The sequence below is a fragment of the Fusarium odoratissimum genome, assembly GCF_000260195.1.
Source record: "Fusarium odoratissimum NRRL 54006 unplaced genomic scaffold supercont1.9, whole genome shotgun sequence".
In the NCBI taxonomy this organism is placed as follows: domain Eukaryota; kingdom Fungi; phylum Ascomycota; class Sordariomycetes; order Hypocreales; family Nectriaceae; genus Fusarium; species Fusarium odoratissimum.
In genome coordinates, this window is record NW_022158695.1 from 1,087,356 (window position 1) to 1,103,295 (window position 15,940).

Sequence of the window (15,940 nt, forward strand, 5' to 3'; positions counted from 1 at the left end):
CCTCCAGAATAGACGAACGGGTAGGATAAGAACGGGACAGAATAATATTGTGCACATACACTTTCCCCAGTCACTGATACTCTCGACATAGCGTCCCAACTGCTAATTGTTGCTGCCGTGACCAATAGCTGTTGAGAATAGTATGCTGTCAGGTCACAGTTCTGCGACCGGTCCTTCCAATGTCAAAAATTAAGTTTACATGGTACAAGAGTTTAGCTGGGAAGATAAAGAAGTGAGCCGATGTGACCTAAGATCAAAGATCAGAGGCAGGGGTATAACCCAAAAGTCTCGACCTCGCCGACTACACACGGAAGATGGAAGGGTCTTTTGGAAGCCTTGCAACAATGACCATTCTCCAACTACTCCGTACGGAGCATAGTACCGACGGTTGTGACTATAATAGCTACGGGCTAACATGATGTTGGTGAATCGTGAGTTCCATTTTGGCAAATTTCGCTGCCGCTGCCAGCGACATCAGCAGTCATATTGTGAGGTTTCATGGTCTAACGGTTATGACTGCGGATTCTGATTCCGCCAGCGAGGGTTCGACTCCCTCTGAGACCTATCCTTTTGCTCTTGATGATGGCTTGAGCTTTTTGCTATGAGAGTAGGATAGGTGCCATCATCGTCAAGTGTGAGAGCCTTTAGTGCTGACCATGCAAGGCGCAGCAGTTACTCCGTAGAAGCACACTCAACAAAACAGCCTAAGAACACCTACATACTGCAGGAACGGGCTTTTCGGTGGTAAATAAACGCCGTTCGAGGTGCCAAGACGGTGGGGAGAAGTGATCGACACGCCGACTGTCCGCCTACCGTAGGACAAAATATATATGCGAGCACCAATCGGGGAACCCGTGAGCGTCGTATTCTGTAGCAATTTCGCATATCCCCTGGATTATATGCTATTAACTCATTCATTATTCCTCCGCAATAAGGGGAATTCGGATGATTAAATCAAGCCGTCTCACCGCCTCGGGTTTCGGATCCGGTACGGGAGGAGTGGAGCACCGGATACGGCCGAGAATTTAATGGAGATGCCGAGGCATAAAAAAGCATGAGATAATGCCTAGGATCGACAGTAGACAGAAGACAGAATAGAAACAAACAAAGAGTAAATAGCTTCAGTTAATACTCCAGCTGGCACACTAAGAACTAATCCTCTAGTGATCCAGGTAGTTCAACGTAATGTCATGTAATAAACGTACGACTTATGGTTCATGGCTAGATCCGTCTGTAGGGTTCTTGTACAGTTGCAGATGCAATTCTACCTACCTAACTGCAACAGGTTCTTGGCCACTCTAATGCGTCTCCCGCGATTGGCTTACGTTCACGGCACTTGGCACAAACGGGGCCGGGTTTTGAGAAACGGAGACGGACGGGAGACGGGAGGTTTTGTTAGTCTTGGTCGAGTGAGCCTCTCTAGTAATAAAGCCGCAGCAATTGCATACGACGCGTTGCTATGACGTTGCGAGGCGAGCAGAAAAGGAGTCTGTGTCGTATTGTAACCATCGACTTTTTAATCTTGTCCCTATTTAATCACTTCCAGTTCCATTCGTTCTGCTATTTTGAACCAAAGAAAAGGTGGTCGAGAAACTTTCCACCACTGCAACGCCAAGTTTAATCCGGACTTCAGCTCAGCTCCTTCTGCTCATATCACATTGTTCACATTTTACTCAACCACCTTATAAGAACAAACGACCACGACCCATTCAACACATCTCCACCCTTCTCCTCACCGGACCAAACCAGACGCGACACAACACAACACAACACAACACAAAGACAGCATGGCTGAATCTGTCCCTATTCCTGAGCCTCCAGGCTATCCTCTCATTGGAAACCTGGGAGAATTCACATCAAATCCTCTTTCTGACCTGAACCGTCTAGCGGATACATATGGTAATTAATTGACCACAGTCAACTCATTGACCGCCGCTGATTCCCCTCAGGCCCCATTTTCAGATTACGTCTTGGAGCCAAGGCTCCCATTTTCGTCTCCTCCAATTCATTGATCAACGAAGTTTGCGACGAGAAGCGTTTCAAAAAGACTCTAAAATCGGTTCTCAGCGTACGTGACAATGACGTCGGCAATTGAGCTTCACTGACCCTTTACAGCAAGTTCGAGAGGGTGTTCACGATGGTCTCTTCACGGCATTCGAGGATGAGCCCAATTGGGGCAAAGCACACAGAATTCTGGTACCGGCTTTTGGCCCTTTGAGCATAAGGGGAATGTTCCCAGAAATGCACGACATCGCTACTCAATTGTGCATGAAGTTTGCTCGTCATGGTCCTCGAACACCCATCGATGCCAGCGACAACTTTACCCGTCTTGGTACGCAAAACATTGAGTCTTGTAAACGTGCCCATCACTAAAAAATACTCAGCTCTGGATACTCTGGCCCTCTGCGCCATGGATTTCCGCTTCAACTCATATTACAAGGAGGAATTGCATCCATTTATCGAAGCCATGGGCGATTTCCTCACCGAGTCAGGAAACAGAAACCGACGACCTCCATTTGCGCCCAACTTTCTCTATCGTGCAGCAAACGAGAAGTTCTATGGCGACATCGCCCTAATGAAGTCAGTAGCCGATGAGGTCGTCGCCGCACGAAAGGCGAGCCCCAGCGATAGAAAGGATTTGCTCGCTGCTATGCTTAATGGTGTTGATCCTCAGACGGGAGAGAAGTTGTCCGACGAGAACATCACCAACCAGCTCATCACATTCCTTATTGCCGGCCACGAAACCACTTCTGGTACTCTATCCTTCGCCATGTACCAGCTTCTGAAGAACCCCGATGCCTACAGCAAGGTCCAGAAAGAAGTCGACGAGGTTGTTGGTCGTGGCCCCGTCTTGGTTGAGCACCTCACCAAGCTCCCTTACATCAGCGCTGTCTTGAGAGAGACCCTCCGACTCAACTCTCCTATTACTGCATTTGGTCTTGAGGCTATCGACGACACTTTCCTCGGTGGCAAGTATCTCGTCAAGAAGGGTGAAATCGTCACTGCTCTTCTATCCAGGGGCCACGTTGACCCGGTCGTATATGGCAATGATGCTGATAAGTTCATTCCTGAGCGGATGCTTGACGATGAATTCGCGAGGCTCAACAAGGAGTACCCCAACTGCTGGAAGCCTTTTGGAAACGGAAAACGAGCTTGTATCGGACGTCCTTTCGCCTGGCAAGAGTCTCTTCTCGCCATGGTCGTTCTCTTCCAGAACTTCAATTTCACCATGACGGATCCTAACTACGCTTTGGAGATCAAGCAGACACTGACCATCAAGCCTGACCACTTCTATATCAACGCTACCCTACGACATGGCATGACCCCAACCGAGTTAGAGCATGTCCTAGCAGGAAATGGAGCTACCAGCTCTTCAACCCACAATATCAAGGCCGCTGCGAATTCAGATACCAAGGCCGGCGGCAGTGGGAAGCCTATGGCTATTTTCTATGGCTCAAACAGTGGTACATGCGAGGCTCTTGCCAACAGACTCGCCTCGGATGCTCCTAGCCACGGCTTCAGCGCAACAACAGTTGGCCCTCTCGATCAGGCCAAGCAGAACCTTCCCGAAGACCGCCCCGTTGTCATCGTCACTGCATCGTACGAGGGACAGCCCCCATCCAATGCCGCCCACTTTATCAAGTGGATGGAAGACTTGAATGGTAATGAGATGGAACAGGTGTCGTACGCTGTCTTTGCGTGCGGTCATCACGATTGGGTTGAGACATTCCACAGAATCCCCAAGCTTGTTGACTCTACTCTCGAGAAGCGTGGCGGTACTCGTCTCGTTCCCATGGGTAGTGCAGATGCTGCCACAAGTGACATGTTCAGCGACTTTGAAGCCTGGGAGGATACTGTCCTCTGGCCAGGCCTGAAGGAGAAATACAAGATCTCTGATGAGGAGTCAGGCGGCCAGAAGGGCCTGTTGGTCGAGGTTTCGACGCCCCGAAAGACGAGTCTTCGTCAAGATGTCGAGGAAGCGCTGGTGGTTGCTGAGAAGACTCTCACCAAGTCGGGCCCTGCTAAGAAGCATATTGAGATTCAGCTTCCCTCAGCCATGACCTACAAGGCCGGCGATTATCTTGCTATTCTTCCCCTGAACCCGAAGTCGACTGTGGCACGAGTGTTCCGACGATTCTCTCTGGCCTGGGATTCTTTCCTGAAGATCCAGTCAGAGGGACCTACTACGCTGCCTACCAACGTCGCCATTTCTGCTTTCGATGTATTTAGCGCATATGTTGAATTATCACAACCTGCTACAAAGAGGGTATGTTATCTTTTTGCCGCTATCCGATTTTGACTAACATTTGCAGAACATCCTTGCACTTGCTGAGGCAACTGAAGACAAGGCCACCATCCAGGAACTCGAGAGACTTGCTGGGGATGCTTACCAAGCTGAGATCTCGCCAAAGAGAGTTTCGGTTCTGGATCTTCTTGAGAAGTTCCCTGCTGTTGCTCTCCCTATCAGCTCCTATCTGGCCATGCTCCCTCCCATGAGAGTCCGACAATAGTATGCTCCCTTTCCTCTTCACCGCCTATACATACTAACAAGACAGCTCCATCTCTTCCTCACCTTTTGCAGACCCCTCCAAACTCACACTCACATACTCCCTCCTGGACGCCCCTTCGCTCTCTGGACAAGGTCGTCATGTCGGTGTCGCCACAAACTTCCTCTCGCACCTCACTGCTGGCGACAAACTCCACGTCTCAGTCCGCGCCTCGAGCGAAGCCTTCCACCTCCCCAGCGACGCTGAGAAGACTCCCATCATCTGTGTCGCCGCCGGAACTGGACTCGCTCCTTTCCGAGGTTTCATCCAAGAACGGGCCGCCATGCTCGCCGCAGGTCGAACTCTCGCACCAGCTCTTCTATTCTTCGGATGTCGAAACCCTGAGATCGATGACCTGTACGCTGAGGAGTTTGAACGCTGGGAGAAGATGGGTGCTGTAGATGTGCGACGTGCGTACTCTCGCGCCACTGACAAGTCTGAGGGATGCAAGTATGTCCAGGATCGTGTCTACCATGATCGCGCGGATGTCTTCAAGGTGTGGGATCAGGGAGCCAAGGTATTTATCTGCGGAAGTCGTGAAATCGGCAAGGCAGTTGAAGATGTCTGTGTCCGTCTCGCCATCGAGAAGGCTCAGCAGAATGGCAGGGATGTTACTGAAGAAATGGCACGTGCCTGGTTTGAAAGGAGTAGGAATGAGCGTTTTGCTACTGATGTTTTCGATTAGAGGCATCAATGAAGAGCCTGGTGTATATTAGTATTGACTTTTTAAAAAACTGAACTTTTAATATTCCTTTGATATGGTAATTTTGGACGAACCTTTTCAGGACATTTGTTAAGGTGTGCTTCTTATGGGCAGTATTGGATGTGATAAAGATATGATGATACCTATGCATGATACAGTGACCATCCTAGATACCGCAGACATAGAGACATAGTTGTGCCTCGAATGGTTCGCATTAACTACAAGTATAGACCAATGGCAGACACCAATTGCAAGATGCCGACGATTGATTGTTCTCTGGAGAAATCTCGTCTTGAGCTCTAGTCGTGAAGTGATCTACATCTCGGGACAAACTACCCGATGCTAAGCTTCTGAAACCTGGATAGCTCAAATGTTGGCAGATATGAGATGCAGCTGCCAATGCACTACAGGGAAACCACGCGATATGCCAATTAAAGAGCCCTATAAGACAAGGGTAGTCAGGGAAATAATTAATTAAATTAGCTTGAAACATGGGACAAAGGCTGATTGTTACGGAATTCGTAACGGTCAGGATGAAGCTACAGCTTCTGACGTCATATGCTCTGATAGCTCCCGGGATCAATTAATGTGCCCTGTACGTGCAGTGGAAAAAGCTTGACCTGCCTCTTTATTTTAGAGTTACAAAGCAAGCTTTTTCTTGTCGCTGCTGGATCAATTGGCAAAGACATTAGAACGGAAACCAACAAGCTTCATAGTGAAAATGGCACAAGTCAATTGGACCCTCTGCTTTCAGCCCTGTGCGTAGTATTACGTGTATGTGCGGGTCATGACGGATGCCGCGATCTTGGCCTCGGCCTGTGACAGTCCCTGCTCGCCTGAATTGTCGTCCTCGTAGGTCCCTAGTCGAGCTGGGCCTATTGTTAGAACCCCCAAGAGATTTGCGCGCCGTGTTCGCCGGCTTGGCACTGTTTTCCTGTCTTTGATGTGAAGGTTCTGCTTGGTCGATGACATCGCCAGTTGCAAAAAGTCTCGTCTCACCAACTGCATCCATCGCATCAGGATCAAGGCTTGGCCAGGCCATGCCAGATGCTTTGTCGCGTGCCCAGTTTAGCCAAGACCATGACAAGCCATTACTATTGCCATTGAGAAACTACCAAAAGCATTGTCACCCTCGTAATTCTGCCTCTTCCATTTCCTCTTCCTCTCTTCTCTTCTCTTCTCTTCTTTCTGACTGCCCCTCCAATTGTTTGCTTCCCCTCATCTCACCCCTCATTCTCTTCCCCCCCAAGATCGATCGATAATCTCCTGCAGAGACCCTGAGGTGACCTGAGCGCTTTGGTCTCTCATTCGACGACCCCCTGTGAATTTGCTGTGATTCGCGCCGTCCATCATGGCGGATCACAAGAAACATGAGAGCTCTGGCTCAATGAGTTCCATGTTGGACAAGCTCAAGTTAAGCGATGGCTTACACGATGCCAAAGTTCATCTCGTCCACCAAAAGTTTGTGACTCGTACCCAATCGCAATAGAATTCGTCGCTGATTTCGAGTCCTCAGGCACAAGATTGGTAAATTGGCAAATCTGGTATGACGCGCCCTGTTGGTGGTGTCGCATTGTTGCATCGCATCGGCACCGTGAAATGAGACAAGACAGACGCAGACGAAAACAGTGACTTACATGTGCGTAGTTCAACAAAAACCACAGACACGACGAAGAACATGAGCAGCGATGTGACGACAAGCGAACCTCTATCGCCGAGCAGAACCGCTTCAAGTCTTACTTCCCAATGCGCGCTGGCAACCACGTCAAGTGGTACGTAGATGGTCGAGATTACTTCTGGGCTGTGTCAATTGCGCTTGAGCAAGCCAAAGAATCCATCTATATCGCCGACTGGTGGTTGTCACCAGAGCTGTTCCTCCGTCGACCCCCATATGCCGCGCAAGAATACAGACTGGACAAATTGATCAAGAGAAAGGCAGAGGAGGGTGTCCAGATTTATGTTTGTGTCTATAAGGAAGTTGAGCAAGCCTTGACTTGCAATTCAGCTCATACCAAGCATGCGCTGAGGAGGTGGGTTGAGCAATTGACTTGCGCGCGTCATGAGCTTACTTTGATAGACTTTGCCCCAAGGGCTCTCCTGGCCATGGAAACATTCATGTTGCTCGTCATCCCGACCACAATGTCTTTGAAAACTTTGGGTGAGTTCATTCGCAATGGGCGCGGGAGTTGGCAACCATCCGCCATGCAGCCCCCAAAACCTCTACTGACGACTTCACAGCGATATGACATGGTACTGGGCGCATCATGAGAAGTTCATTGTCATCGACTACGAAATAGCATTCGTTGGAGGCCTAGACTTATGCTTCGGACGATGGGATAACCACCAGCACCCTCTGTCAGACATTCATCCCACCAACGTTCAAGATGAAGTCTGGCCAGGACAAGACTTTAATAACAACAGAGTTATGGACTTCCAGAATGTGTCTTCCTGGCAAGATAACGAGTTAAGCAAGGCAGACTATGGTCGTATGCCGTGGCACGATGTCGCGATGTGTATCCAAGGTGGGTTGGCATCAGACATCAAACTTCAAAACACCAAACCTCAAGACAAAAACATCAATTTCTAACTAAAACGCAGGCCCAACCGTGTATGATGTAGCTGAGAACTTTGTGTTAAGATGGAATTTTGTCAAGCGCGATAAATATAAAAGAGACGAAAGATTCGACTGGTTGGTGTTGGAGAAGAGGGAGAATGAAGATGAGGACCTCATTGGCGTACAACGCCCGAAACACCCCGTTGGAGAATACGTCAAGCACCCTCTTACTCCTCTAAGCACTAAGAATCTGGAAAATAGAGGCACGGTCAACTGCCAGCTCGTCCGATCAAGCGCCGACTGGAGCAGCGGTATCTTGACCGACCACTCCATTCAGAACGCTTATATCGAGATCATCTCAAAGGCTCAGCACTACGTTTACATCGAGAACCAGTTCTTTATCACAGCCACAGGCGACCAACAGGCTCCGATCAAGAACACTATTGGTCGTGCAATCGTTGATGCTGTTGTGAGGGCCGCAAAAGAAGGCCGCAAGTTCCGCGTCATCGTTCTCATCCCTGCTATTCCTGGATTTGCTGGAGATCTCAGAGAGCAAGCTGCTACGGGCACGCGAGCTATTATGGATTATCAGTATAAGTCCATTTGTCGGGGCGAGCACTCCATCTTTGGGCAATGTCGCGCTGTGGGCGTAGACCCTGAGAAGTACATTTTCTTCTTCAACTTGCGATCTTATGATCGTCTTAACAAGACGCCTGCCATAGTCAAGGCGGAGAAGGAGACTGGCATCAGCTACCAACAGGTGCAGCGTGCAGAAGCTGAGGAGATTATGGGTGAGGGTATTCATGGGTCATATGACCCTGAGGATAGTGAGGGCGACGAGCACATGCGTGGCGATAAAAAGCAGAAGGAGCTTGATGAGGATATCAAGAAGACCATGGAGGCACGAAAGAAGTTCGAGGCTGCCATGCCGAAGGAGGTCGTTCACACAACCTCTTCTGTTGCGCACCATGCTATGGCTGGTACCGGCGAAGGCCTAAAGGGCGAATCTTGGTTCGAGGACGATCCTGAATCGGAGATCAAGAACTGGATTCAGGAAGAGCTTTACATCCACGGCAAGTTACTGCTGGTCGATGACAGAATTGCCATCTGCGGAAGCAGTAACCTCAACGACCGAAGTCAACTGGGTGATCACGACAGTGAGCTCAGTGTTGTCATGGAAGACACGCGCCTCATCCCCAGCACCATGGATGGAAAGCCCTTCGAAGCAGGTTATCACGCAGCAACCCTCCGTCGATACCTCTGGCGTGAGCACATGGGTCTCCTGCCCCCTCAACCCCACGATGCTTCGCAGGACATCAACGCCATGCCCCCAAGCGTCAACCCCAACAACGACATCTACGACCAAGATGAGAGCTACAAGTTTGTTGAAGACCCTCTCAGCGACGAACTATGGGAGAAGTGGACAGGCCAGGCAGACAAGAACACCGAGCTATTCCGCCACTTATTCCACGCTGATCCAGACGATCATATCAGGACTTTCGACGATTATGATCGATATCTTCCTCCGCGCGGCGTCAAAGCTGGTCACATCTTTGACCAGTTCATGCCTCCCGAAGACGCCAGAGAGAAGCTGTCACAAATCAAGGGTCATTTGGTTTGGTTCCCCTTGCGGTTCCTTGAAGATGCTGAGATGGCGGAATGGGGATTGCAGGTCAATTCTGTGACTGAATCTATTTACACGTAAATGGATGACTTATGGGATAATGTTTTGGCGTTGATAGTTTAATGATAACGTATATATGATTTGAATCACTGTTATTTGGTTCATGGTGACACCCTTGCCTTGTCTATCATGATATGGCCCCGCCTTGAGCGTCGTCAGCTAACACAACACCACATAAGATAGATACTTAGCAGGCTTTAATGATCCAATAACATTCCATCTCAGTGCAGATTCTTACGTCCATAGTGCATTATTAGTTTCACGCATCACTCTCTTCATAGAACCATTTCTTTTCTAGTCTCGACTGAGAGTCTTACCATGTCGTACTATAGATTGAGCCTCTCGTCTATGTCCTCCGCCCTGATCAACGTGGGAGATTGTGGGGTTTGAGGCGGTCTCGACGGAACAACTAAATCGAGCCCCGGAACACAGTGTGGAGTGTGAGTATTTTCACTTGACCCTTCGATGCAGGTCCTCTGGATACCGTCGAATTTGGATGATAAATGACCTTTCGAGGACTCTGTATGAGCCCTATTAATATCTTCAGCCCCCCATAGCCTTCACAGGCGTCGTTGAATGTTGGCTGGTTCTGATATCTAATGTTTCAGCTGCATGCACCAGCTTTATCTTATCTATCTACACTGTACGAATGCCCCTCCTTCACCGTCTCGAGCCCCTCACTAGGTCCCCTGAGCTAGACCCCTCCTGTATTGCTCCCTGTCTAAACCTACCCGCAAAGGGACAGCTCAGCTTGACCGCTTCAACGTTCAACGACACCTCATCATTTTTAACTTTCCTCCTCCCGTCAAACACTTTCTCATTCTCTTCTTCATTCACTTCTCCATCATCAATCATCATGTCTGCTGTCTATCCTCCCGGTGGTACCATCGTCCAGTCGCTCAAGCGAACCTTCGCCGACGTTCCTGTCGATGAGGCCAACGGCAATGCTGTCTCTACCGTTGAGTTCCTTGAGGCTTCTGAGTCTCTGACCACTATCTTCGGTACGGCATTGTCTCCAAGTTCTGCTAAGTAGCCAACGACTAACCGCGCCTTTAGATGCCATTGGCGGTGTTGCTTTCGGCCCCGTCAAGAAGGATATCCTTGGCAACGTCGAGGTTCGTCACATCATACCCCTTTGCATCGTGCGACAGCATCCGCGATGTATAGTAGTTTCATCGAATAAATCTGACAACTACCTACAGAAGCTCCGTGCTCGCCACGCCGCTGCTCCCGCCGAGTCCGCGACCGTCCAGGACCTTGTCCGTAACGAGCTCAAGACTGGCAAGCACACTGCCACCGAGGGCTGCCTCTGGCTCATCCGGTACGAACAACCCTCCCCGAGCATACATCCCATTAGCTAACAACTCCAGTGGTCTTGACTTCACCAAGCAGGGCCTCGAGCACAACGTCCAAAACCCCTCCGTCGAGCTCTCCGACTCCTTCCGCGACGCATACGGCAACACTCTGAAGCCCCACCACAGCTTCATGGTCAAGCCCATCTTCAGCGCTGCCATGTCCGCTGTTCCCTACCGAAAGGACTTCTACGCCAAGCTTGGTGACAACCCTGAGAAGGTCCAGGCCGATCTCGAGGCTTATCTCGCTTCCTTCTCCAAGGTCGTTGCCATCCTCAAGGAGTTCATCAACAGCAAGGAGGCCAAGTGGTAAACAAATTCATGATATATGAGAAATGTTAGCATATCAGCCTGCGACTTGGGCAGAGCTGGTGACGATATGTCACGTGTTGGAGAAAACGGCTTGATTGATGAGAATGCTTTTAGCATCGAGAAGCTATCCTACAGAATATGTCTGGCAGATTGCGATAGTAATAACTGCAGTCTCAGATTACAATAACGAAAACGAATATACATGCATGACCACACATTTGATATCTTCCTGTTGTTGTTCTGATGATGCTTACCCTGGACCTACAGCGTGGGCTTCGGCCAACTCATGAGTGCGAAACATACAGTCAAATTAGCAAGGTTAGTATAAAGTTTCGACTGGCTTGAACATTCCATAAAGTCCGATTTAATACTCAGTCACACTTGAGTATTGAATCATGAACCCCGTGGCAGTGACATATTCTCTCAACGGTCAACACTTCACCTCAAACATGACTCGTTCCAAAGACTTGGCATTGAGCAAACATAACTTCATGCTTTATCGTCAAGCCACATCAAATTCTCAAAACCGCCACAGATCATCACGAAATGGCTGACACTTTGTGTCATGACGACCAAGAGATCGCCATGATCACATACCAGTTCGCCTGAGCCACATCGGCACTTCGGAGCCGAGCACACCACCCAACGGCCGAACACTATGTCTGTTTGACGGCATGGGAAAGTCATAAAAGCCGATCTTGGGGTCTAGTAAAGTGTGGCGACGGGCGTTTAAGAATTTGAAGCTTATGATGATGGCGCTGAGTGAGACGGCGGTGGATGCTGCTTATTCTGGCTAGTTAGTTACTTGATGACAATTTTTTTAATCTTGGCATTCTGATTGAAAAGCTAAATACATCGTGATTTTGTAATCTATTTGAACGTGAAATGCTCGCCTGATAATTCCGTCATGGGTAAACGCGATGCCGGAGGCCGATATCGATATTTCCCCCGGGATCTTCGGGCCCTCCGGACAGCGAAAGCATCTCGGTATATTGACAAAACCCCGACGAATGAGTTTCAGTTTTCTCCCTCTCAGTCACAAGCTCAGACTACAACACAAAATGTCCCACACTATTCGTGCATAAACGCAGAGATAAGCAGCTGACCAAAGATCCCCGCAAATGTTTGTAAAGCGAAGCTAGTCTAAGCTGAGAGTCCCTTGATGCATGTTTTCACTATGATGAAGTTCATGTGTAAATCTATAGACCAATTGGCGTGGGCTTGTGGAAATGCCACATGTTTACGACCTGGCCAATGTTGGCATCTCCGACGCTTCCGGAGACGGGACCCTTAAACCAGATGCTATTACCAAGTATCTTTTGCGTTGCTCGAAGTACCTGGTTCCCAGTCTTGATTTACACCTGGGGTGGAAATGACTGAAAGCAGCAAATGCCGAAGGTTGTCTCTCTTGACAGGGCTGGGAATGCTTGTCTTGGATTAAGTTGGCTTACACGCTTGGTAGTGGCTGGATCATGATCTTCACAAGAACCAAGACCCTGATGCTTATTTTTGCACTGCCACCCGTTCCTGGATCATTATGTCGGGAAATCTGTCTTATTTATGTCTGTAGTATATGAATTTTATTTCGCTCAGAACCAATTATGTCCAAACCAATGCCCTGCTTCTCATATGTTGCCAAGTCTTGTCTCATTAATCGCATTATGCGCCGCGCTAGAATGAAAGAAAAAGGAAACGACTAACGGACGAAGTAAAGCAACAAAATCGAACCCACGAGAATCAAGAACCCTGCCGGGGGCAACTACCTCCCGGACCAGGTTTTGAAGGAGAGGTATTTGGGTCGCTTGAGAACCGGCCGTTTCAGTCTCATTGATCGCATGGATTCAGTGTCAGTCTCGCACTTCTGCCCAAACCAACTGGCCATAGTCTCCACGGCCTCTTGATACTCAATGGCAACACTCTCCTTTGGCGACATGGGTGGTGGACAATCCCACGCGTGTCTCTCTCCTTCGACTATACGTAATGTGAACTGCTTGTTAGCAGCCTTGAGACGATTTGAGAACTTGAGACCTTCGGCGAGGAGCATGTCATACTCGCACAAGACCAAGTGAATGGGAGGAAGCTTCTTGAGTAACTCATCAGGCATCAAACCTGGGGATAGTCTTGGGTCGCAACGTTCCTCTCGAGGAATGATTGGGTAGATGAAGGAAGCGTCGATAAGATCTGTTAGACCCTTGGGTAAGGTAAACTCCGGCTTTGAACATGTAAGCCGTTTTTCTGGACGCGAGATGGTCCAGTCCAGAAGGGGATAGTAGAGAGTGATTCCGGCAATCTTTGGAGGCTCGATGGGGAACTTGTAACCCCATCGATCAGGGTCGTTAAGAATGAGCCAACTTGCCAGGGCATTTGTGGCACCAGCGGAAAACCCCGACAGGATGATACGATCAGGGTCTATGCCGAATTCCGCAGCACGATGCTTGATTTGAAGAACTGCATCCACACAATCCTCGATGGGAGTCGGGAAGGGACAAGACGGCGCGAGACGATAGTTGACAGTAAAGACAACGGCGTCCAGATTAGCCATGATAGCACCGGCCCAACGGGCATCGTCGGTGCCTTGACCGAGAATCCATCCGCCTCCGTGGAAGTTTATAACGGCAGCCCGGGCACCGAGAGCGGGACGGGGCGGCATCCATACTTCGGCCTTGATCTTTGTCTTGGCGCGGTCGGCGCGGCCAAGATCAGCCTTGGACAGGGTAGCATCGAGCCAAATGTCCTTGGTTGGCGAGGGTGCAGGAGGATCCGTACGATTAGCGATACTGAAACCAAGACTGGCAGCAGAACGAATGGCTTGGGCACGAGCGATCAGGTACCATCTAGAGCTGGACTCGAGAGGATTCACATAGCCCGGAGGTTCCGGGGTGGTTGGTCGTGACTCAGAGGGGGTGAATTCAGTCTCCATATCAGATGTGAATTTAGGTACAGTATCTGGAAGAGGGGAGGGGGGAGGGGGTCCTAGCCAGCAAACACCAACACCAGCCTATGAGATTATGGCTTTTTGGGTGAGACTGCAGATTGCAGCGGGCTAGGTTGGTTATGGTAGGGGTCGAGAAGGGTTGTCAGGAAAAGACGGCAGAGAGAAGAGAGGCTGCAAAGTGAGGAAGCACAATCCAAGCCCAAGTCAAAGTCAAGCCAAGACGAGACCCGGCTGTTACGGAGAAGCGGTGGAGAGATTTGTGTGCAACACGTGGTTGACTCAGTATGCAGTACAGTACAATAATGGTACAGTACGGTATTCTGTAAGCGCGGTGGGAGACGTAGTAAGAACAAGGATTGGCTCAAAATTGCTGATCAGAAGGAATAAAAAGAATGATAGTTTGCTGATGTGCGTGCGTGCGTGAGGTTTGATAGCGTCTAAGGTAGGTTTGTGGTTTGATGGGGGGTAAGCAGTTTGAAGTTGTTGACCGTCATTAGTAGTACGTGTCTTGCCTACGAAAGTGGAAAAGCAGGTTATCAAACAGTAGTAATCAAATCACCCACTGACTGAGGTGATTTTGAGTGATTGATTATGTGAATGTGAATTAAGCGATAAGCAAGCAACACACGACAAGAAAGACAAGACTAAAACTGTAAAACCTGGTCAGAACCAACCAAAGTTGTTTAGGTGACGTGAGTTGGAGAGTTGATGCTTATGACGTAGTGTCTCCCGCTAAGCTGGGTCATTTTAGTGGTCAATGCGGGAGCGGAACGACTAAGTGGGGTCTGTTTTTAGAAGGAAAAAGAGAAGAGACGAGAGTCTAGAATTATTAACCACGACAGAGTAGATACGAGAATGTTCTCTTGATTTGGCTAGCTACCGTAATCAACCGCAAATTCCGTTTGCCATTTCATTTCATTTCATTTCATCTGGATTGACGTCAGGTCAGTCACCGACAATCTCTCGTAAACAAACCTGGTCATCAGCCCCTGACTTTACCCTACTCACCATCAATAGGTAGGTCACTGCAGAGTCTTGGATGAAATAATATTCAGAAATACAGGTTATAAAACGGACACAAGGTCAACAGTTTGATAGTCGTCAATCGCCGATGGGTTTAGGATATGTCATTGGTCTTGGCTGCATTATCAAGCCAATTCCGGAGCATCTCCACCGAACTCCAATCACCAGCCCCGTGCGGCCCCGCGCATCCGGGGGAGAGTCTGAAGTGAGCCCTGACTCTGTGAAAATCTATAGCGACCCTGCTGATGTCACGGAATTAACGCATTGTCTAAATTTGTATCACCAGTTGACGTATCTGGTACTTCTGACGGTACGTAGAGGGATGCCCAGACGGCAAACGGCAGCCATCCCTTGCTTGTTTGGGCGCTTCTGGGTGAGGCCAAGCTTGGGACCTGAACGTCTGACGGCAATAAGGCCTTGGCCTTGGATGTGTGTCTGTGGCGTCTTCTTTGACGTGGTACTGTCTTCGTGGCTGAGTGTAATTGATCAACTTGACACATAACACTTCAGTAAAACCCTGTACCAGTTTTTGAAGACATTCTGAAAGACATTTCTGAGAGACATCAAAAGTTATGACGAAACCAATCACTCGGACTTTGCGCCCTTGGAGGCTCTTACATCCACATGCACATCCACATGCCACTACCGGGCCCGTTACTCATGGCGTGCCATGCTTGAATCAGCGATGCCCCATATCCTAGGGCTGTTAGCTGCTACAATAGGGTGCTAGTGCTAGACCCGAAGCTAAAACCCGTGCTGACTGACCTGTAATTGCAATTGGATCTAACGTCCGTCACCCAAAGACTGGCCACCCCCACAGACCGGCCACC

At 49.3% G+C, this 15,940-nt stretch overlaps 5 protein-coding genes and 1 non-coding gene across 8 annotated transcripts; 4 read left to right on the forward strand and 2 right to left on the reverse strand.

Annotated features, from left to right (window-relative positions):
• The first annotated feature begins 492 nt into the window (after nucleotides 1-492).
• FOIG_06750 lies at nucleotides 493-564 on the forward strand. The gene has a single exon. It is a non-coding gene; the product is annotated as a tRNA-Gln (tRNA).
• An 866-nt stretch (nucleotides 565-1,430) lies between these two features.
• On the forward strand, nucleotides 1,431-5,566 carry FOIG_06751 (bifunctional P-450:NADPH-P450 reductase). 3 transcript variants are annotated; one of them, XM_031205961.1, is made up of 6 exons: nucleotides 1,431-1,899; nucleotides 1,950-2,068; nucleotides 2,116-2,332; nucleotides 2,385-4,267; nucleotides 4,314-4,510; nucleotides 4,557-5,566. In XM_031205961.1, the coding sequence occupies exons 1-6, from the start codon at nucleotides 1,788-1,790 to the stop codon at nucleotides 5,230-5,232; spliced, it is 3,204 nt and encodes a 1,067-aa protein (XP_031064685.1). In that variant the 5' UTR covers nucleotides 1,431-1,787; the 3' UTR covers nucleotides 5,233-5,566. The 3 variants fall into 3 exon arrangements, with proteins under 3 accessions (XP_031064685.1, XP_031064687.1, XP_031064686.1); XM_031205963.1 differs by having other exon boundaries at nucleotides 2,385-4,510; XM_031205962.1 differs by having other exon boundaries at nucleotides 4,314-5,566.
• A 452-nt stretch (nucleotides 5,567-6,018) lies between these two features.
• Nucleotides 6,019-6,292, reverse strand: FOIG_06752 (uncharacterized protein; the record flags this gene model as incomplete). The annotated part of the gene is made up of 2 exons (XM_031205964.1): nucleotides 6,019-6,119; nucleotides 6,178-6,292. The coding sequence occupies 2 exons, from the start codon at nucleotides 6,290-6,292 to the stop codon at nucleotides 6,019-6,021; spliced, it is 216 nt and encodes a 71-aa protein (XP_031064688.1).
• On the forward strand, nucleotides 6,202-9,594 carry FOIG_06753 (uncharacterized protein). The gene is made up of 6 exons (XM_031205965.1): nucleotides 6,202-6,711; nucleotides 6,767-6,794; nucleotides 6,898-7,280; nucleotides 7,328-7,408; nucleotides 7,489-7,772; nucleotides 7,849-9,594. Exons 1-6 carry the CDS (start codon nucleotides 6,602-6,604, stop codon nucleotides 9,507-9,509), a joined length of 2,547 nt encoding a protein of 848 aa, XP_031064689.1. The 5' UTR covers nucleotides 6,202-6,601; the 3' UTR covers nucleotides 9,510-9,594.
• A 474-nt stretch (nucleotides 9,595-10,068) lies between these two features.
• Nucleotides 10,069-11,995, forward strand: FOIG_06754 (uncharacterized protein). Its single transcript, XM_031205966.1, has 4 exons — nucleotides 10,069-10,489; nucleotides 10,545-10,603; nucleotides 10,691-10,809; nucleotides 10,859-11,995. Exons 1-4 carry the CDS (start codon nucleotides 10,138-10,140, stop codon nucleotides 11,151-11,153), a joined length of 825 nt encoding a protein of 274 aa, XP_031064690.1. The 5' UTR covers nucleotides 10,069-10,137; the 3' UTR covers nucleotides 11,154-11,995.
• Nucleotides 11,996-12,595: 600 nt separating this feature from the next.
• On the reverse strand, nucleotides 12,596-15,606 carry FOIG_06755 (uncharacterized protein). Its single transcript, XM_031205967.1, has one exon. The coding sequence runs from the start codon at nucleotides 14,070-14,072 to the stop codon at nucleotides 12,912-12,914; it is 1,161 nt and encodes a 386-aa protein (XP_031064691.1). The 5' UTR covers nucleotides 14,073-15,606; the 3' UTR covers nucleotides 12,596-12,911.
• Between the last annotated feature and the right edge of the window lie 334 nt (nucleotides 15,607-15,940).